Raw genomic sequence first — 23,436 nt, forward strand, 5'->3', positions numbered from 1 at the left:
ATCCACCTCCACAATGAATGGTTTGGACGGGTCAGGTTGTACCAACACTTGGGCAGACAAGAAACATTTCTTAATCGCTGAGAAGGATTCCTTAGCGAGTACAGACCAATTTTTTACATCAGTGCCCTTCTGGGTAAGATCCATGAGTGGTTTAACCACTTGTGAGAAACTTTTAATGAATCTCCGGTAATAGTTCGCAAATCCTAAGAAGCTCTGGAGCCCCTTGAGATCTCGAGGCTGAACCCAGTCAGCGATCGCCAGCACCTTCTTAGGATCCATATGAAACCCCTCACAGGACACAATCAACCCCAAAAAAGACAGCTCCTGTACAAAAAACAAACATTTTTCCAATTTAGCGAACAATTGGTTCTCCCTGAGTCTCTGAAGAACTGTCTTTAGATGTTGCAAGTGAGATTGACTGTCCGGGGAATACACCAAAATATCATCCAAATAAATAATAACAAAACGGCCTATCAGATCAGAAAGCACAACATTGATGAAATTTTGGAAAATAGCGATTGCATTAGTTAACCCAAACGGCATTACCAGGTTCTCAAAGAGTCCTTCTGATGTGAGGAATACCGTTTTCCACTCGTCCCCTTCCCGAACCCTTATCAGATTGTAGGCCCCCCGCAGATCTAACTTGGAGAACCATTGGGCCCCAGTTAACTGGTTACATAAGTCTGGGATGAGGGGAAGCGGGTAAGAATTCCTAACCGTTATCTTGTTAAGTTCCCGAAAGTCGAGGCACGGCCGCAAACCACCATCTTTTATCTTCACAAAGAAGAACCCTGCTGCCACAGGTGACACAGAAGGCCTGATATGCCCTTTGCGGAGGCTCTCATCTATGTACTCCTTCATGGCTTGGCGCTCAGGCCCAGACAAATTGAACAATCGAGCCTTAGGTAACTTGGCTCCGGGTACTAAATCAATGGCACAATTGTAGGGTCTATGTGGTGGCAGCGCCTCAGCCTCACTTTCAGAAAAAACGTCTTTGAAATCCTTCAGGTACTCCGGAATACCTTCCAGACCGACAGACAACACAGACACGGATTTAACAGCGTTATCAAGATGTCCCAGGTTACCACATTTATTATTGCATCCCCATTGAGTGATTTCCCCTGTAACCCAATCAATGGTAGGATTATGGCGTTGAAGCCAAGGCATCCCCAGTACCAGTCCTGCAGGCAAGTTATCTAGCACAAGACAACTTAGTTTTTCCACATGAGTGGAACCCACTTTTAGAGAAAAAAGTTCAGACCTGCAACAGATACCGTCTTGGGTAAGAGGAGACGAGTCAATTGCCACAAGTTTAACAGGATCGTGAAGCCTGACTGTCCCTATCTAATTAAGAGTCATAACCTTGGTATCAATCAGGTTCACAGCAGAACCGCAGTCAATAAAAGCAGTAGTCTGAACAGGACCATAACCAAGTTCCAGTTCCACCTGCAGCACCATTTTTGCACATGAGGAAAATTGTACCTGAAGGTCTGGGTAGCCTCCTCGACTACTACCCAGACCTAGTCGTTTCCCGCCATCTTGGAGGATGACGGACAGGAGGGGCAGTCCTTCTTCCAATGTCCAGATTTCCCACAATAGAAGCACAACTGCTTTTCCCGGCGGCGTCTTCTTTCCTTTCCCTCACAGGTGACAGTACTCACCTCCATAGCCATAGGAAGAGTCCGGGTCTCATTTCCACTGAAGAATAAAGGTGTTTCCCATTGCATAATGCCTCTAGCCCGCAGCCTGCGATCCATGCGAACCGCTTGGATCATAGCATCCTTCAGGGAGTCAGGCGGAGGATGAAGTGCCAAAGCATCCTTCAGACGTTCACACAGGCCTCTGTGGAACAGCCCCCGAAGGGCAGCATCACTCCAGGAAATCTCGGCTGCCCAACGTCTGAATTCAGTACAGAACCATTCGGCCGAGTGCTCCCCCTGACAGACACTCATCACCTTGTCCTCAGCCAAACGCACTCTATCAGGTTCATCACAAATAAGCCCTAAGGCTTCAAAAAACGCATCCACAGACATTCTCTCAGGGGCAGAAGAGGAAAGCGAAAATGCCCAGGCTTGTGGGGACCCCCTAAGCAGGGACATCACCACCCCCACCCTCTGTTTCTCATCCCCAGAGAAGCGGGGTCTCAAAGAGAAAAAGAGCTTACAGCCCTCCTTAAATGCCCTGAAATCATCCTTGTTACCAAAAAATGTATCTGGCAATTTAACCGGGGATTCGGGTTGGACTAAAATGACATCTCTATTCCCCACCTGCTGGAAGCCTGCGGAAAGCACCCCCTGAACTGAGTCCTCCACCTGCCGTTGGGACTGGGCCAGAGCTTGGTGTTCCAAACTAAGCTTCTGCAGTGACTGAGTCAAGCATTTCACCTACTCAGATAAAGCACACATTGGGTCCATGCTGCAGAAGTGAGGAGAGAAAAAAAAATTGTAGGCCAGTTATAATGTCAGGAACACCGCACTGAACTTGCTCACTGAACCAGTGCGCGTGTCCTGAGTAAAGCGAACAGTGCTCAAAGATACCCGTGGAGCGGGCAGCAGCCGAGTAGATGCGTACTTCAAAGCCGCAGGACCTGAAGCACGTGACTGCTAGGGGCATGGCCTAAACTCAACAGAGCTAGGAGCTGCAAGATAACTCCTAGCAGGGTAACTGCGAGACAAAGTTACCAAGGGGCATAGACAGGGAGGATAGTCAAGACGTAGCCAGTGAGTCACACACAGAGATAGCTGCAAAGGTACAAGAGGGGCGAGCAGAGAGTAGTCAGGTCACAGGCAGTGAGTCAGATAATAACGCAGTACAAAATCAACAGGCAAACTCACAATGGGAAACAGAACCGGGTCAGAACCATATAAACAAGCTATAACAACAAACAGGCACACAGGGGTCAGCACACTAGGCCAAAGGCAAAAGTATAACTGGCAGGGATTGAAGCTTCCCAGGGGTTTAAGAAGCTCTCCCAGAACCAGAAAGCGGCCACAATCATTAACCCCAGGTGTGCAGGTCAAAACCTGCACTGAGCTCCAGACATTAACCCCTGACGTGCAGCTCAAAAACCTGCACTGGGATCATGACAGTACCATGTTGAAAGTACTGTATATGTATTAAAAAATGCCACAAGTGTGATATTAAAAACTTTTTACACAAGCCATAAGGTTGACTGACGATCTTTGCTATTAACAAACTTTGCCTCAATTATCGAGCTTTTACTTTTCATCATTATTTTTGCACTACCATCATGACCTCTAATATAAATTTTGACATCAAACCATTGCCAATGATCTGTATGACTGACCTATTATCTGTTATCTCTATAACTCTTAAGAAAAATCCTTACACATCAAATGGTGGAGGAACTGGTGGCGGTGGAGGCGGAGGTGGTGGTGATGAAGGAAATCCAGGTGCACTGAAAGCTGGATGTCCAGGAGGGAGTTGTGGTGCAAAGTTAGGAGGAGGTTCTGGGATAGTGCCATTATCTCCAAAAGGATAATCAGATGCTGAAAAGGGCTGACTTGGAACTCCATCTTCTACCTCAGCAATCACATCCAGTATTAAATCATTGCCACAAAGATCAAGCCACTGATTCCCATCCAGAACGGATATAGACCAACCACGGGAGTTGTCACCAGCACCTCTTTATTAGAAAACAATATAAAAAAATACACACAGTTCAGATTAAATGCATTTATATTGATTTGACATGAAGAATATTCATATTTCATGGACAGTTAGTGATGTGTGTACTGACCTGGACTGTAGCAACCAGCCAGACAATTGTTCTGCAGTTGTCCAAGAATCCACTTCGGCGGTATATTTTTCCTCTGAAGCAATATACAAAATGAAACATGATCATGGCTGCTTTGGGAAATTGTTTTCTACTACAGTACTAAACCTGCCAACAATGGTCATCTCCTATCGCAGTAATGGGAATGTCTATATTCAACAAACACATATTTATCATTAGCAAATGGTATCAGGAAAATAATGCAATTTTAAAAATGATTTGTATTTCAAAAGCTTATTGTGTTTCTCAGATCTTTTACATAAATACTTTTACTATCATGATAAACCCTATTTAAAGTCAATTATCAAGTTACATAAAGGACACCATACACATTAGATAAGTGGCGGCCAAATCATAATGTTGTGCATTGTCTAGATTTATTCTCATGATGTCATGATAAGAGCAATCGTCCAGGTAATACATGTAGACTGAACTTTATTTCTAGGTGTCCTTTGTTCTGCATCTGATGGTCAGTGCTTCTTGCGAGCCTTAAAGAAGCACTTCCAACAAAGTTTTTATCCTCTTAATGTATTGCAATCATCATATTATATATCACTGCACCCTTACAATTGCTCATTTTGCCCTTCTACTCAGCTAATTCTTCTCTATGTATGTACAGGAAGTCTCTTTTCTCTGCATGAGTCATCTTCCTCTTCAACTCCTGACCCAGCTACTCCCTCCTTCCCCCTGCCAGGGACTTTTGCAGTGGCGACTCATGCAGGGAAAATAGACTTTCCACATAGAGCTTGGAAGTATTCAACTAATCAGTTTTTAATCAGCTGATGTCACAGACCTAGCGGGAAAGAGAAGAATTAACTGGGTAGATGGGCAAAAAGAGCAATTATAAGTACACAGTGCCATATAATATGATAACGGCAATATATTAAGAAGATAGAAATAATGTTGGGAGGAGGAGTGCTTCTTTAAGCAGTTTTAAGAAAATCTTCCAATTCCATCTGATTCTCCAATAATCTTCTTTAGAAACTAATAACCTATTTGCTTTGCACTGTGGTGTTGTGGCATATTTTTTTTTATGTGGTGTGTCTATTGTCTATGGTACTAACTCAGGCTAAATGTTTCCAATTACTTTTAGCTTTTGGTTCCGTCTTTGACCACATATTCTTGTTTTTGACTTTGCCTCTGTTCTCGCTAATTGTTAACAAAAACCATAAAGCAGAGATTACTTTGAGAGATATAACCATTAAACTCTGTTGCATCAAACAGCATATCCCTTTTTGATCCTAAGACTAAGTTCAAATCAACAATGGATAGTGGGATTGTGTAGATTTACCGAATTAATAAAAAAAGATTAAGATGTAAAAAATAACAACACCAGTAATGATAATGATAGTATTAATAATTTTATTCATATTAATAATGACAGCAATAATGACATAAAAAATGAATTAAAAATGCATCCTGTACTTATGAGAAAACATAGTTGATATATAGTATATAAGCTAGATCTATAGTACATAATTTAGATTTCTATTTTTGGCTATGTTACTCATTAAGCAGTTCAATACATATTCACACATGATAATACAAACTTTTTAACTTTTGATGTGTTTGAGTTTAAAATATTTCACTTTCTATTTAAAATGGAAAAGTAACATAGGCGTAATAGTACGCCGATGTCGGACACCCTGCCTTTGATGTGGGCTCCGACGGTGAGACCACATTTTTCCAAGCACATGTCAGCTGTTTTGAACAGCTGACATATTACTCTAACAGCTGCGGGTGGAATTGCGATCCACCCGCAGCTGTTAACTACTTAAATGCCGCTGTCAAATCTGACAGCATCATTTAACACGCACTTCCGGCAAGCGCGCCGGAAATCCCGCCCATTAGTGACCCCGTCACATGATCGCGGGTCACTGATGGGTTGGCATGACAACCAGAGGTCTCCAGCAGACCTCTATGGTTGTCACTGTCGGACTGCTATGAGCGCCACCCTGTGGTCGATGCTCATAGCAAGTCAGCAATTCTGCTACATACAGTCGATCTGATCATCACCTGTATGTAGCAGAGGCGATCGGGTTATGGCAGCTTCTAGTCTCACATAGAGCCTATTGAAGCATGCCAAAAATAAAACAAAGTTTTTAAAAATATTAAAAAAATAAAAAAATTGAAAAGTTCAAATCACCCCCTTTCACCCCATTCAAAATAAAACGATAAAAAACAATCAAACATACACATATTTGGTACCGCCACGTTCAGAATTGCCCAATCGATATAAAAAATTAACCTGATCGCTAAATGGCGGAACTAGAAAAAAAAAGTAAAAACGCCAGAATTACGTTTTTTTGGCCACCGCAACATTGCATTAAAATGCAATAACTGGCAATCAGCAGAATATATCTGCACCAAAATGATATCATTAAAAACGTCAGCTTGGCGCACAAAAAAATTAGCCCTCACCCAACTCGAGATCACGAAAAATGGTGACCCTATGGGCATCGCAAAATGGCACTAGTTATTTTTTTTTTTTTAGCAAACTTTGGAATTTTTTTCACCACTTAGATAAAAAAAGAACCTAGACATGTTTAATGTCTATGAACTCCTAATGACCTGGAGAATCATAATGGCAGGTCAGTTTTAGCATTTAGTGAACATAGTAAAAAAGCAAGTCAAAAAACCATTGTGGAATTGCACTTTTTTTTGCAATTTAACCGCACTTGGAATTTTTTTCCCCATTTTCCAGTACATGATATGTTAAAACCAATGGTGTCGCTGAAAAGTACAACTTGTCCCACAAAAAGCAAGCCTTCACGTGGCCATTTTGACACAAAAATGAAAAAGTTATGGCTCTGGGAAGAAGGGGAGCAATAAACGAAAACTCAAAAACGAAAATACCTCCAGTCATGAAGGTGTTAAGAAATACCCAGCTATCATACTGTCTACATGAGTGAGAAGCCACATGTAGATAAGACATAGGCTTAATGGGTTTATTAACAAAGTCCAAGAGTGCAACTATGCACAAACTGCAATAATCTCGGTGCGAGTTATGAAGTGAACATAAATACCTTACTGGTAGCATTGGGATGTTGTATAGATACAGTTTTTGATTATTGCACATTCCCAGTTGGCATTATATATACTTCAAAACAAACTTATTCCAATGTGAGCATGTAGTATATGAATATCATGTGGTACTCACCATTATATGTATAGATATCCACTACCATCTTCCCCTTCCTTTCATTGGCAGTCCATTCCAACAGAGTCAGTGCATGTGAACGCACTGTACTTAAATCTTTTTGTTTGGCTCTAAGCATCTTGCTCTGGCATATGGCCTTGTAGCCTTCAGAACCTTGATCTGAGACATACCTGAGGAAGAGTGAGAATTCCAGGTATCTTACAGTAAGTTAAATGGTAGACATTACGAATGATCAAGTTTAAGATTAGAACTACTCACTTAAGCAGAGGTTTCTCTAGTGTTGGTGAAGGAATAAGACAACTCAGTAGACTTGATAGAAGTAACCATACCCTATGAATTTGCTCCTCATTGTTGTTCTGCACCGTAAGAATTGCTGCTTGACAGAGCACCTCATCGGTAAGTGAAGGCTGGCGCAAGCAGCGTTCCACAATGTAATTACCAATGATCCTCTGCTGCCAAGGGTTCATTGTGGTGTTTCCCACAAAACGCAAGACCTGATAAGAGTGCACAAATGTTAGCTGGTGGAGTAGCTGAATTATATCAATTTCACATCACATACAAATTATTTTGTCACTTACCAGTTTATATAGCTCCAGTGCAACTCCATTATCATTTTGTGATAAACGAGTAAGAGGATTCTGGAGGGGTTGCCCCAGAGGTGGTAGGTTATAATCCTGTATTTTCAAGGAATTGAAACATTGGTAAGTGGAAAAGAAGAGCTGATGAAAGTGGTTTTTAAAGAAGAGAGCACATACCTTGAAATAGGAGCGAATGAAGATGGAGAATGGATAATTGTTTATATCAGGAGGAAGTGACAAGACACATTGGGTCTTGACTTGAGGTGGAGGTACCTCTGTGATCCCTTCCCCTTCTGCCTGGGACCTTGCTGCGAGATAATAAAATATTATAAGATACTAACTTTAGAAACAGATAATGCAAAAAGAAATTGTATTTAAATACACATGTAACTCTACAAAGACATATGTACTACTGTCTAAAGACACCATAATTATAATGTATTAATATGATTTTGCCTATACTGTTGGTGACATAGATCAAATTAATTAATTATACTGATCCTTTGGATAAACATTGCAGGAAAATTGGCTGAAATAGAACACTTTTTTCAATCTTACTATGTTACTATACATAATTTCAAGTTTCAAATCTTGATTTTTTTAATTCAATTTCAGACAACTCTATGCTTAAAGGGAATCTATCATGTTGAAAATGGTAACTGATCTGCAGGCAGGTTGACATAGAGCAGTGTAACTTGTATTTTATTAATTAAAATCTCTGGTGTATGTACAGCAGGTGAAATAAGTACTGAACACGTCACCAATTTTCTAAGCAAAAAATTTTTACAAATGTGCTATTGACTTGGAATTTGCACCAGATGTCAGTAACAACTCTCCCAATCCACACAGGCAAATAAATCAAACTATAGATGTCCATAAGTTAAGTTATATGTAATAAAGAGAAATGACACAGGGAAAAAGTATTGAAAACGCTTACAGAAATTTATTTAATACTGTGAGGACACAGCATTTCTTCTCAATTATACCAGATGTAAATTCAGTAGGCCAAGAGACATAGGCTGTTGTCTGAATGTTGACTAGTGTTTCTTTCTTTGCTTGGTCAAGAATCATGGACTATTGACATATTGTATTGTCTGAATGTTGACACTTGAGTTGATGTTTGTTTTAACTTATTGTCTGTTCTTTCTGGAGAACAAGGACACAGGGTCATGGAACAATAGATGTTGGTTAACATGTTGAATACACATTATACCAGGCTAGCTAATTTGTTGACCTGCAAAACTGAAAAGGACGAACTATGCAGATTGATTAAATACTAAAATAATGAGAGTTAAACTCATCCCACCTTCCCCTTGACCGGTGGATGATGACCTGAGCCACATATGTGGGTATACAGTGGTGTAATGTATAATAATTAGATCTGTCTCTTTAAGCAAGCCAGACTTATGGGACTTGGAGGGTGGAGACAAGAGGGATGAGAAGGGAAGTTTCAGTTTCACTTCTGGTAGCATGGGAATGCAAGTGTTATGCTGTGTGCTGGAGGACGAAGAATAAAACATATCTAAAGTTTAATACCTTGAATTCTTCATAACGTGTGGATATTACAACTGGCGACGAGGATGGGATATAATCACCTACTGCTGTGAGTACGGACTCTATTTTACCGCTTCACACGCCAGCACCACTGAGAGACTCTATCATGGCTGACTACTTGCACACATTCCCACAGTTTGATATGACTGATGTCATTAATCTCTCCCATAACTGGAGAAAATGGCTAAACAGATTTGAGAATTTCCTAGAAGCCATGGACATAAAGGAGGAGAAAAGAAAGAGAGCTTTGCTCCTGCATTGTGCAGGCACAGGAGTCTATGACATATACAGTACGTTACCTGCAGCAGAAACAGACACATACAGCAACTGCACTAAAGCTCTCACTGGCTATTTCAACCCCAAACAGAACATCAGATATGAAAGATATAAATTCAGGATTGCCAAGCAGCTTCCAGAAGAGTCCATAGACACTTATGTCACACGGCTGAAAGAGTTAGCACATGGATGTGCCTTTACAGATGTAGATGATGAAATCCTAACTCAAATAATTGTCACCTGCTCGTCTAATAACCTAAGGCGTAAGGCTCTGCAGCAGGATATCTCTCTACATGATTTGCTCAAAATGGCCCGTGCTATAGAAATAGCAGATCATCAGGCTACCGTAATGGAGAATGGGGATAAATTACATGTGCATAATCTCAAACAGAAAAATTTACCAGACAAACAAGCCCAGAAACAGAAGAAATGTTATAGATGTGGACAGGATTTCCCTCACCACCAGAACAAATGTCCAGCTATGGGACAAACCTGCAGTAAATGTGGAAAAGGGAATCATTTTGCAGCTGTTTGCAAATCAGCGCACTACAAGCCTCTGCTGCCTATGACAAAATCTGCAGATGTAAAAGTGATAAATCAGGACACAGAAGAAATGTCTGCGACTGAGAACTATGTGTTCACTACCTCTGTCACTGGTTCAGTACAGTCTCCCTGTGTTACACTCTCAATCTGCAACACTGACATTACCTTTACAATAGATACAGGAGCTTCAGTGGATATCATAGATGGCACTACATATGAACAATTGAAAACAAGGACAGTCTTACAACAAGTGGAGACTAAAATCTTTCCTTATGGATCTAAAACACCTCTAGCTATAATGGGACAATTTGATGCTGAAATTAGATATAAAGAAAATAGGCAGAAAACCACTTTCCACACATTACAAGGATTGGGAGGATGTCTTCTCAGCTATCACACTGCCTTGGAGCTAGGGCTCATCCAGATTATTCATACCATAACTGACCCTGCGGATATGGATGTACAAACTATGGTGAACAGCTTTCCCTCCCTATTTAGTGGTTTGGGAAAACGAAAGGACTCTCAAGTACACCTTCATGTGGATGACAATGTTCGTCCAGTAGCCCAGCCTCACAGGCGTATTCCATTTCACCTGAGACAGAAGGTAGAAAAGGAACTCCAATTGCTCATGGATGAGGACGTTATTGAAACTGTTACTGGTCCCACTCCGTGGGTCTCTCCACTTGTGGTAGTTCCAAAACCAAAGACTCCTGATCAAGTGAGACTGTGTGTTGACATGCGCCTGCCCAACACCGCTATCCAGAGGGAAAGACATATCTCACCTACGATTGATGACATTATTCATTTATTAAATGGAGCCACCGTCTTTTCAAAGCTCGACCTCAATAAGGGATATCATCAATTAGAACTGAGTCCAGAATCCCGATATTTGACCACATTTTCCACCCATGTGGGCCTCAGAAGATACAAAAGTTTGACTTTTGGAGTCTGCTCAGCAGCAGAAATTTTTCAGGATGCAATAAGGAGTGTCATTCAACACATCCCAAATGCCTTTAATTACAGTGATGACATATTGGTTTTTGGTAAAACTCAAGCTGAGCATAATCGTGCTCTATATGCTATCTTCGAATGCCTGCTTTCTGCTGGACTCACTTTAAACAAAGAGAAGTGCGAGTTTGACAAGGGTTCATTAGAATTCTATGGTCACATCTTCTCGGCAAAAGGAGTACAACCCGACCCCAAGAAAGTGGAAGCTATCAGAACAGCCTCAATTCCACAGGATGCTAGTGAAGTGCGTTCCTTCCTTGGAATGGCAAGTTACTGTGCTAGATATATTCCGAATTTTTCAACAATCAGCAATCCACTACGGGAACTTACAAAACAAAGTTGTATTTTTCAATGGTCTCAAGGCTGTCAGGCCTCTTTTGAAACAATTAAAAATGAACTCTGCTCGACAACCACTATGGCTTATTTTGATCCAGCTCTTCGAACTGAACTGATTGTGGACGCCAGTCCCGTGGGACTGGGTGCTATTCTAGCGCAATACAAGGATAACAATCAAAATCCTCACATCATTTCTTATGCAAGTAAGAGCTTAACAAACACTGAAAGAAAATATTCTCAACCTGAAAAAGAAAGCTTGGCAGTTGTCTGGGGATGTGAACACTTTCACTTATTTCTCTATGGAGCTCCCTTCACCATTGTCACAGATCATCAAGCACTTCTTACAATTTTTGGAAATCCCAGAGCTAAAATGCCTGCACGAATTGAACGATGGGGCCTACGTCTACAGGACTACAACTATAAAATTGTTCACAAACCTGAAAAATACAGCAATCCGGCTGATTATCTTTCAAGACATCCTACTAATGATGATATACCTGTGCATTCCTCCATTGAAGAATACCTACGTTTTGTTACAGATCATGCCGTGCCAAAAGCACTTTCTCTTGATCAATTTATAAATGAAACAACAAAAGACAAGACACTCTGTGCCCTAATACAAATCATCCAAAATCGAAGGTGGCATGAAATTCAAAAAGAAAAATTTCCTGATTCTGAGATTAACCTGAAAGAGTTAAAACTATTCTCAAACGTACGTGAGGAATTATCAGTCACTGAAGAACACCTCATTCTTCGAGGTACCAAACTAGTTGTACCTAAGACTTTGCGTAACTTAGTCATACAGATAGCACATGAAGGTCATTTAGGAATTGTTGGCACAAAGAAGTTACTCAGAGAAAAAGTGTGGTTCCCAAATATGGATCACTTGGTGGAAGAAAAGATTAGACGCTGTTCTACTTGTCAATTAATCACTCCATCATCAAACTTAGAGCCATTACAAATGTCTCCGTTACCCACTGCTGTCTGGGAGGAAGTGGCAGTCGATATATATGGACCATTGCCAAATGGTCAATACATTCTCGTAACAATTGATGAATATTCTCGATACCCTGTCATTTCATTTATCTCTTCAACATCTGCTAATAATGTCATACCAGAGCTGGACGACATTTTCTCGGCATATGGTATTCCAAAAGTGGTCAAAACAGACAATGGACCTCCATTCAATGGACATGTGTTTACACAATTTTCTGAATACTTGGGATTCAAATCACAGGAAAATCACATCTTGCTGGCCGCAAGCCAATGGAATTGTGGAACGTTTTATGCGCACTCTGGGGAAACGTATCAAGGCAGCGAGTCTGGAGCACATCCCACTGAAACAGTCATTATACAAATTCATGCGTAATTACCGCAATACGCCACACTCCACTACTAATGCTGCTCCAGCTCATTTAATGTTCAGCAGAACCCTGCGTATACGTCTCCCTGATGTGACCAGCCATCCCCGACCGAGTGACTCCTCAGTGAGATCCACAGATTTCTCCAACAAACAAGCCATGAAACGTTATGCAGACAGAAGGCGAAGGACACAGTCAAGTGCCATCGAAAGAGGGGATGTCGTGGTGGTACGTCAAAGACCAACCAACAAGACCTCACCTGTATATGGTCCTGCAAAATATTATGTTACCAAAAGGAAAGGCAGCATGATCACAGCTGAACGAGATGGACACTCCATAACGCGAAATTCTTCATATTTTAAAGTCATACCGCAGAATGATGACAATGAACTCTCTTTGGTGGAAGATTTGGTATCTGATGGTGGAGAGGACCAACAAGAGGTAGCTGGTCCATCAACAATGAACTCTCTCAATGAGCCCAGACGTTATCCTACACGAGAGAGAAGAGCTCCATCGAGGCTTATTGAAGAAGTGTAACTACAGTTTTGTTTTTTTTTTTTTTGTTGTTGTTTGTTTCTCTGGTTTTAGAATTGAACAAATAAGACAAAACGGACATATGATTTCTTTGGACGTTTTCATGTTGTTGCATTTATCAGTAATATAGATTATTTATAAAAAAAAAAAAAAAAAGAGGGGATGATGTAATGTATAATAATTAGATCTGTCTCTTTAAGCAAGCCAGACTTATGGGACTTGGGAGGTGGAGACAAGAGGGATGAGAAGGGAAGTTTCAGTTTCACTTCTGGTAGCATGGGAATGCAAGTGTTATGCTGTGTGCTGGAGGACGAAGAATAAAACATATCTAAAGTTTAATACCTTGAATTCTTCATAACGTGTGGATATTACAAGTGGGTACGGAAAGTATTCAGACCTCTTAAAATTTTCTACTCTTTGTTTAATTGCAGCCATTTGGTAAATTAAAAAAGTTCATTTTTTCTCATTAATGTACACTCTGCACCCCATCTTGACTGACAAAAACAGAAATGTAGAAATTTTTGCAAATTTAATAAAAAAGAAAAATTGAAATATCACATGGTATTCTTTTCAGACCCTTTGCTCAGACACTCATATTTAAGTCACATGCTGTCCATTTCCTTGTAATCCTCCTGGAAATGTTTCCACTCCTTAATTGGAGTCCAGCTGTGTTTAATTAAACTGATAGGACTTGATTTGTAAAGGCACACACCTGTCTATATAAGACCTCACAGCTCACAGTGCATGTCAGACCAAATGAAAATCATGAGGTCAACGGTACTGGCCAAGGAGCTTAGAGACAGAACTGTGGCAAGGCACAGATGGTTACACAAGATTTTCTGCAGTACTCAAGGTTCCTAAGAGTACAGTGGCCTCCATAATCCTTAAATAGAAGTTTGGGACCACCTGAAGTCTTCCTAGACCTGGCCATCCAGCCAAACTGAGCAATTGTGGAAGAAGAGCCTTGGTGAGAGAAGCAAAGAAGAACCCCAAGATCACTGTGGTTGAGCTCCACAGATGCAGTAGGGAGATGGGAGAAAGTTCCACATCGGCAACTATCACTTCAGCTCTCCCCCAGTCGGGCCTTAATGGCAGAGTGGCCCGATGAAAGCCTCTTAGTGCCAGACATATGAAAGCCTGCATAGAGTTTGGTAAAATGGAAATATTTGGAAATGCTGTTCTTTTCACTTCCAGATTATGGCCCCAAGAGTGCTCACTGGAGCCATCAGTTTACAAATTCTTCTGTAACAAATTTCATCACTATATTTTACAACAAAAAGGTTGTGAAGATTTTGATACAGCTCACTGGTTTTAACCATCATGAGATGTTTCTTGTGTGGCACCTTGGTAATGGGATACCTTATTATAGGCCATCAGTTGAACCAGCTGATATTATTTTTCACTAAATGGCAGGATTACTTTCTAATTACTGATAGATTTCAGCTGGTGTCGATTTTTCATGGCTTTTTGCACCTCTCTTTCTTCATGTTTTCAATCCTTTTTCCCTGTGTCATTTCACATTATTACATATAATTTAATATACAGAAATTTATGGTTTGATTTCTTTGTGTGGATTGGATGGGTAGTTACCGACATCTAGTGAGAATTTCATGTCAAGAGCACCTTTAGAAACATATTTACTTAGAAAATTGGTGATGTGTTCAATAAATCTTTCACCCACTGAATATAAGTACAGTGGGCAGTCCTACTGATTGATAGTCTTTCCTGTATAGCTGTGCACATAGAGATACAAGGGATGTTCAATAAGTTATCTAACCCACGATGTTCTGTCAGTGTCAGAGAGCTGAGCTTTTCTGTGCCTGTTGAGGTATGTCTGGACATGCAACACACACAGTAAAAGCTCAGTCTGATGAAAGCACTGGAAGTGATAGGATGGCAAGTGCAGTACGGTGTGGCTCTACAAAGACAGTAAGGAATTTGGAGCTTAGTTCCATTAGTTCCTTGTTTAAATTCATTACAAAGGAACAAAAGAAACCTAATGAAATCCATGAAAGAATGATTGATGTATATAGTAATGATGAGCCTTCCTACTAATGAGTAAAGTTTTGGACCAAGCAGTTTAGATGGAATAGGGAATAAATTGAAGATGTCAAATCTTCTGAGGAACTGTAATTGGAGCCCACAATTTTGGAATATTGTCAGATCAAAGTCAGTGTTATAGTTCATGAATAAGGCTTTTCAGTTGGCACGGTTTCCAGTATCATTCATAATGTTTTTATGACATCTAAGGTCCTTTCTTGTTGGGTGCCATGAATGTTGAAGCCTGAGCAAAAAAAGTCACCAGAAATTTTGTCAAGAGAATTTAGACATGCTTAGAGAAGATCCATCAGACTTCTCGAATCATTATGTCTTGAGACCAAATAAGAGTTAATGCAATGGAAGCACAAGGAGTCACCAACTCCAAAGAAATTTTGTGTCCAGTAGTCAAATGGAAAGATCATGGCAACAGTTTTGGGGATATAGAAGTGTTTTATTACTAGAATTCATTTCACACAAGACAACAATTACTGGAGATAACTATGCTTCAGCAATAAAGGCATTACGTGAGGCAAAGAGAAATACCATGGGAAGTTGTTACCAGGTGTGTTGTTACTTTCTGCTTGGGCAATGATTTCTTGATGATAATGCAGTCATAGAGGCAGCGACAAGGTTCCTGCAGCAGCAAGAAGTATCTTTTTATTCTGAAGGTATCACTGGAGGCGAAGTGTAATAAGTGTTGTAGGATTTTACTCACTCTGTGGTTTGAGGTAGGCACAGGAGGCGGCTTTCATAAGAAAAGTCCAGTCATGTTTATTAGCTCCATAAACCTGCTTAAGCACACGCAAATGGCAATCCTATATGGCTACAAGTTGACTAGGACATGAGGCTCCGTCAGAACCTCATGCTCTATGACCTTTATACAACCTGGCAGTTCTGAGAACAGGTCTCTGTTCCGATGTAGCAACTGTTGTAAGTGTTTTCCTTTTAGCACATGACAGCATCTCTGCCACCTTAACTTCCATGCCAGCTTCAGGCTTAGCCACCAAACACGGCGCTTCCATGTGCTCTCTATCTCACCATGGCTTAATCAGGTTGACGTGGTATACCTGGCAGGGCTTCCTTCTCCCTGGTTGGTGGACTTTATATTTGACATCTTCAACCTTTTCAACTATTTCGTAGGGGCCCTGCCACTTGGCCAGGAATTTGATCTCCACCATAGGTACCAGCACCAGTACTCGATCCCCAGGGTTGAAATATCTCACCCTTGCCGACCTATTGTACATTCTCGACTGGGACTCTTGTGCTTTGAGGAGGTGTTCTCTCATGATGGGCATCATCTTGGCAATCTTCTCTTGCATCTGGGCCACAAGCTCGAATACACTCCGGTAGGGTGTAGACTCTGCCCATGTCTCCGTTGCTATGTCGAAGAGCCCATGGGGGTGTTGGCCATACAAAAGTTCAAAAGGGGAGAACCCAGTAGAGGACTGTGGGATGTCTCTGATGGAGAATAGAAGTGTAGACCCAGACCCGGCTGTCCTTCTCTGCAACCTTCTTCAACATGGTTTTTAAGGTTTAATTGAACCTTTCCACAAAGCCATCTGTCTGTGGATAGTAGACTGAGGTCCAGAATTGTGTGATTTGCAGGATTTGCACAACTCCTTCATCACCTTTGACATAATCGGGGTCCTTTGGATCTATTTAGACAACCCCGCTCCAGAAAAGATATGTCCCAACTCCTGGGATATACACTTGGCGGAGGAGTTACATAGTGATAAGGCCTCTGGATACCATGTAGCATAGTCCAGTACCACCAAGATATACTGGTGCCCTCTGGCAAACTTGAGCAGGGTTCCCACTAGATCCATGGTTATGCGATCAAATGGAACCTCAATGATGGGCAATGGCACTAAAGGGCTATGGAAGTGAACCACTGTGGAGGTCAGCTAGCAGGTGTGACAGGATCTACAGAAATTCACAATATTATAGTGATAACTGGGCCAGTAGAACCTCTGGAGGATCTGTTCCTGAGTTTTTTCTACCGCTAGATGACCACCTAGCACATGGGTATGGGCCATATCTAACACCGTGCGTCTGTACGGCCCTGGTGCTAGTAACTGCTCTATCAACTCCCCTCTCAACTTGGTGACCCAATATATTAACTCCCCATTCACAGCAAAATTTGGGTATCAAGTGTCAGCCTCCGGCTCTTGAATGAAAACACCATTAAGCACTGTCACATTATCAAACGCCCCTTTTATAGTTAAATCTCTGAGTTAAGCAGTTCCATCTCCAACTCAGGAATGTTGGCCTCTGGGGAAGCTGCCTCATCCTCATTGCCAACAAGCACACAAAATGAAAACCTGTCAGCTGCGGCCTGCGACAAGATTTCTTTAGGAGGGACTTGGCTGGTGTCTGGGCAAGTAGATGTCCTCCCTTTCTCCACAAGTCCTAAAATAATGAAATGTCCCACCCTATTTTAATAGGGTGCAATAGTTCCTTGACTACCCCCACCTCATGGGACTCCGTGCCACAGTTTGTGTTTATGACCACTCGGGCCACAGTGCAGCTCTTAGGGTCGCCACGGATACAGCGAACGCTCACCTTCTTCCCAGGAATTAGCCAATGAGGCCTTCATTAGGGTTATCAAACTACCTGAGTCCAGCAGGCTAGTCAATTGACTCCACTCACTGACATGGGTCATGCCCGCTGGCCCTCTCTCATTTGAGGGACCGCACTGCAGACAGGATATGTAAAATATGAACAGCGCCGTCCTTTGCTGCAGTCCATTGGCTCAGTGGTCATGTGGCAACAGGTGGTTATGTGACCTGGGGTATGACATCTTTAACAAATTACACTACTGGATGGGGCCTTTGACAATAATTCAGATGCTTCCTGGGCTCTTGGACGCTCCCCAAAAGTGGCTCTAGCGCCCCTCTTTTGGGTATCAGCCCCCCTTTGGGAACCCCAGTATGGAGATGCTACAACCCCTTGCTTCCTCAAGGAACTCTTGACCGCCTGGTACCTTGTCACCAAGCTCACTAGGTCATCGCCATTACAGGGATCTCCATGGGCAACCCAGGATTGCTCGGGCCTTGGTAAGAAGTATATTAACCTCTCCATGATGACCCTCTCCACCATCTGTGCTGGAGAAAAAGATTCAGTTAGCAACCATTTTTGGACCAGGTGTAGGAGGTCAAACATTTGGAACCAGGAGGTTTGTCACTGCAATAAGCCCAGTGGTGCACCCGTTGAGCCCTGACAGTCATAGTCAATCCTAAGCACGCCAAGATCTCAGTTTTCAAATTGGCATACTCTCTTGCAACCTGTAAGGCCAGGTCAAAATAGGCCTTCTGTGGTTCCCCTGTTAAATATGGCGCTAGAACCTCCGCCCACTGCTCCGAAGGCAATTTTCCCGTTCCGCCAACCTCTCAAAAACCGTCAGGAACACCTCAATGTTATCACCCGGGGTCAGCTTTTGCAATGCTCTTCTTATTGTTTTCCTCACGTGAGAGTCAGCACCTGGATTTGAGACTGGGGCAGTTGCCCTGCCACGGATTGCCTCGGCTAGGAGTTCCATCTGCTGCCTGTTCTGCTGCTGCATCTGCTGCTGTTGCTACTGGTGCTGTTGATGCTGCTGCTGCCATATCTATTGCTGCTGGAGATTAGGCTGCACATGTTGCTTTATCAACTCTGCCATATTGTCAGCTTTCGCTCCTGCAGTTGCTTTAACCCAGGACATGCGGCATCTCTGTGGCAGTCACACTGCCCCTTGGGATTAGCGCCCATGCTTCTAGCACCAATTGTAAGATTTTACTCACTCAGCTGTGGTTTGAAGTAGGCATAGGAAGTGGTTTTTATAAAAAATGTCCAGTCAGGTTTATTAAACCTGCTTAAGTACAAGCAAATAAAAGATAGCTTTCTCCGACACAAAGTGATAACAAACAGAAAATAAACAAATCATATAGCACTGCGGGTCCGCCAGCTCAGGTCAGTGTCTGTAACAAACCACTGGAGGCCTCCACACCTTCAGTCACAGACACTGAATGAGACATTCAGTCTCCATTTTATTTGCCAAACCACACCCCTGGTGATGGGATATGTGAGCAGTTATTCCCACCCATATCTTTTGACTGCTCGTAATACCCGGCTCTGCAATGGCCTAAAAACTCTCTCAGCACTATATGCGCTGGAGCATGCTTTCCAAGCTCACATCACCGAAGCTACCAACCGCGATGACACATATCTCCTCTCAAGGACCCGTCCGGTGGCCATCTTACAGTGTGCTTAAGTCAAGGGGGATTACATTGAAAAGTAGTAAGCTCAATTTTCTCAAAAAATTTAGTTTACTTCAGGTAGATAAATTATTGTACACCCCTGGCAGCTGACAATCACTTAGTAAGACTGCCCAGTGGACTCATATGGATGCAGTCACCAGTGATTTCAATGAGTAAAATACCACTAATATTGAATCTTTTGCAACAAATCTATATATAATTCTGCTCCGCTTCTCTTTCTCTATATCATGCTGTCCAGAGATTGGACTGCATGAACAGCAATGTGACAGGTTCCCTCTAATTTTTTTTGTATAGGTAGAAATAAAATAAACAATTGAATATCTCTGAAAAGTTTGAAGGTAAGAAAATAAAACAAAAACATCCAGATTGTGTATGTAGCAGCTCACTCTCCTTCTCTTCTACCAGAAGCCAGGTATCTGAGGCTGTAAAGCAAAATGCTGTGCTTACCCTGGGCAGAGTTCAAAACAGAAGCTAGCTCAGCAGGCACATCCAATGCTGACAGGTCCTTAAAAAAATAAGCAAATTAACATACAGTGACTGTGTTGCTGGATAGTAAAATGATTATTTTTTTATAATAAACATTGGGAAATATTTATTAAAAAAAAGCATTCTATCACTTAGGGCAAAGTACAGATTCAGAGCACCATGAGAAGACTGACTCCATGCTATGAATGTCCATATCCTTGTCCATTGAATTTTAGTTACAGAAGAAAAGCTTTAAATAGTTATCCTTAACATTTTATAGCTGCATTTAATGTTCAATGAGTCATCCACAAACTAAACATATGACTATCCAAGGAAGATAAACAATATATGATGGGTGTAGTTTCCAGTTCTGATGTCATGATTGGGACATACCATACATAATAAGCAGTAATAATAGTGCAGTTTCAATATACCCAAAGGTTTTGCGTAAACAATTCTCCCCATAATATAATCATTTTTGTGCTATATTTAAAGGGAATCTGTCACCCCCTTGGGATGCTTTTAAGCTATTACTGTGGGGATACATTTTACAGAATTGCTAAAATAGTCCTACCTGTATGCCTCATAGCTGCTGTCTTGTTGCTGAGAAATAGACTTTTAATGCTTCAGTGCCACATGACATGCAGTTGTGGCTTTGGAATCCCGCGCCTGCGCCCTGCACTTGCATGATTATACCTACCTTTTCCACCCTGCAGTGGGCATTGGCTCCATTTTTCTTCTGTGCAGGTGCTGGCAAATCACTGTAGTAGTGACCACCTGCGCTAAAGAATGGCGAAGACACTGCCCATAGAGAGTCGGAAAAGGTACGCATAATCATGCAAATGCAGGGCGCAGGTGCGGGATTCCAGCGATGTGCATGGGAGGGGGATGGTATGCAAATTAACACCAGAGGCAGAGTTTTCTTCATGACATTGCACTCGCCGAAGCTTGGAAGAATTATCACCTGTACAGTCTACATTCTATCACCTGTATGTCCATAGTAATAGCTAAAAAGCGTCCCAGGGAGTGACAGATTCCCTTTACGGTAAGTAGTTTGATTAAAAAATCCTTACTATGAAGTGTGTCCCCTTGATAAAGTCAAGAATAGCATTTGTGGTTCACACAAGTTATACCTGCTATATTTTTCACAGGGTTCTAAAATCTATAAAAAATAGATATGGTACTCCTTGTATTTTTAGGTCAGTGTAAAAGTTGGAACTCGTCCCATAACATGTAGCAAAGAAACTTGGCACTCAAAAATCTTGAAATTTGCATTTTATTTGTGGATAAATAAAATGCAAATTTCATGATTTTCGAGTGCCAAGTTTCTAGGGTTCTAAAAGCTATGATATGTATACATGAACATTATCTATATATATGAGGCATCGTGATTACTCGCTAATCCCGCCCCCTGCACAGTAGCTCCCCCCACCACAATACCACACACAATCCCGCCCCCACCACATTACCACACACAATCCCGCCCCCCACCACATTACCACGTCTGTATGAGGAGAAATCTATATATATATACACACGTCTGTATGAGGAGAAATATATATATACACGTCTGTATGAGGAGAAATATATATATATATATATATATACACACGTCTGTATGAGAAGAATCTATATATATAAGAGGCATCGTGATTACTCGCTAATCCCGCCCCCTGCACAGTAGCTGCGTCTCCACCACAATACCACACACAATCCCGCCCCTACCACATTACCACACACAATCCCGCCCCCCACCACATTACCACGTCTTTATGAGGAGAAATCTATATATATATATACACGTCTGTATGAGGAGAAATATATATATATATATATATATATATATACACACGTCTGTATGAGGAGAAATATATATATACACGTCTGAATGAGGAGAAATATATATCTATATATAAGAGGCATTGTGATTACTCGCTAATCCCACCCCCTGCACAGTAGCTCCGCCCCCTCCACATTACCACACACCATCCCGCCCCCACCACATTACCACACACAATCCCGCCCCCCCACCACATTACCACACACAATCCCGCCCCCCACCACATCACCACACACATTCCCGCCCCCCACCACATTACCACACACAATCCGGCCCCCCCACCACATTACCACACACAATCCCGCCCCCCACCACATTACCACACACAATCCCGCCCCCCACTACATTACCACTCACAATCCCGCCCCCCACCACATCACCACACACAATCCCGCCCCCCACCACATCACCACACAATCCCGCCCCCCACCACATCACCACCCACAATTCCGCCCCACCACCACATTACCGCACATAATCCCGCCCCCCACCACATTACCACACACCATCCCGCCCCCCCACCACATCACCACCCACAATCCCGCCCCCCCACCACATCACCACACATAATTCCACCCCCCACCACATCACCACACATAATCCCGTCCCCCACCACATCACCACACATAATCCCACCCCCCACCACATCACCACACATAATCCCGCCCCCCACCACATTATCACACATAATCCCGCCCCCAACCACATTACCACACATAATCCCGCCCCCCACGACATTACCAGACATAATCCCGCCCCCCCACCACATTACCGCACATAATCCCGCCCCCAACCACATTAGTGCGCATATTCCTGCCCCCCACCACATTACCGCACATAATCCCCCCACCACATTACTGCACATAATCCCGCCCCCCACCACATTACCACACATAATCCCGCCCCCACACCACATCACCACACATAATCCTGCCTCCCCACCACATTACCACACATAATCCCGGCCCCCTGCCACATTACCACACATAATCCTGCCCCCCAACACATTACCACACATAATCCCGCCCCCCACCACATTACCGCACATAATCCCGCCCCCCACCACATTACCGCTCATAATCCCGCCCCCCAAAACGCACATCTTACTGAATCCAGTTATTTTCGATTTTACACTGTGAATAAAATGTATCATTACTATTATTCAGATTTTTGATGATTATTATTGTTATTAACTTCCTTTTAATTTAAGTTAGCACCTGCATAAGCGCTATTGAATGTTGTCATTATTTACTTTAGTTTAATCACCAGCAGCGTTAATTAGATAGCAATGAGCGTGCCGAGCATTAGCTAGCTGGAAACAGCTAGTTACTACATAAACCTATAAATAACAAATGAGAAGCTTATAATACTCTAAAAAGTGATTTTTGTTACGATTTTCTTTTCTAAAATAAGCAAAACAGTACTTGATACAAAATTGGCATAACCAGACTCAGGACTTAATGATCCAGTAAATGAAAAATGAAAGCAATAGACTTCCTCAAAATATAAATACTCAAGTCATATAACGATGCAAGTGATAATAAGTAGAGCAGAAAAAAGATGGGAAATTCCTATTCAGTAAAGTAGTAAACAACCTCTGAGAAGTAACAATCAGACAAACCATAAAGTGCATGAGGTGTAATAGTACATAAGAGCTAAACAACAGATTCACTCACAGTGCTTGACGCA

At 42.1% G+C, this 23,436-nt stretch overlaps 1 protein-coding gene across 1 annotated transcript in view; it reads right to left on the reverse strand.

The window, feature by feature from the left end:
* The window catches only part of MYO15B (myosin XVB), a 139,950-nt gene that overhangs the window by 103,395 nt on the left and 13,119 nt on the right, over positions 1 to 23,436 (reverse strand). The window contains exons 3-9 of the mRNA XM_073587950.1: positions 19,890 to 19,947; positions 7,712 to 7,842; positions 7,535 to 7,630; positions 7,215 to 7,450; positions 6,957 to 7,126; positions 3,761 to 3,833; positions 3,350 to 3,646 (exon numbers count right to left, since the gene is read on the reverse strand). Coding sequence (XP_073444051.1) covers positions 3,350 to 3,646; positions 3,761 to 3,833; positions 6,957 to 7,126; positions 7,215 to 7,450; positions 7,535 to 7,630; positions 7,712 to 7,842; positions 19,890 to 19,947 — 1,061 coding nt within the window. The remainder of the gene's footprint in view (positions 1 to 3,349; positions 3,647 to 3,760; positions 3,834 to 6,956; positions 7,127 to 7,214; positions 7,451 to 7,534; positions 7,631 to 7,711; positions 7,843 to 19,889; positions 19,948 to 23,436) is intronic.

This window comes from Dendrobates tinctorius, unplaced genomic scaffold, assembly GCF_039654945.1.
Source record: "Dendrobates tinctorius isolate UK_male_01 unplaced genomic scaffold, ASM3965494v1 ptg000103l, whole genome shotgun sequence".
NCBI lineage: Eukaryota > Metazoa > Chordata > Amphibia > Anura > Dendrobatidae > Dendrobates > Dendrobates tinctorius.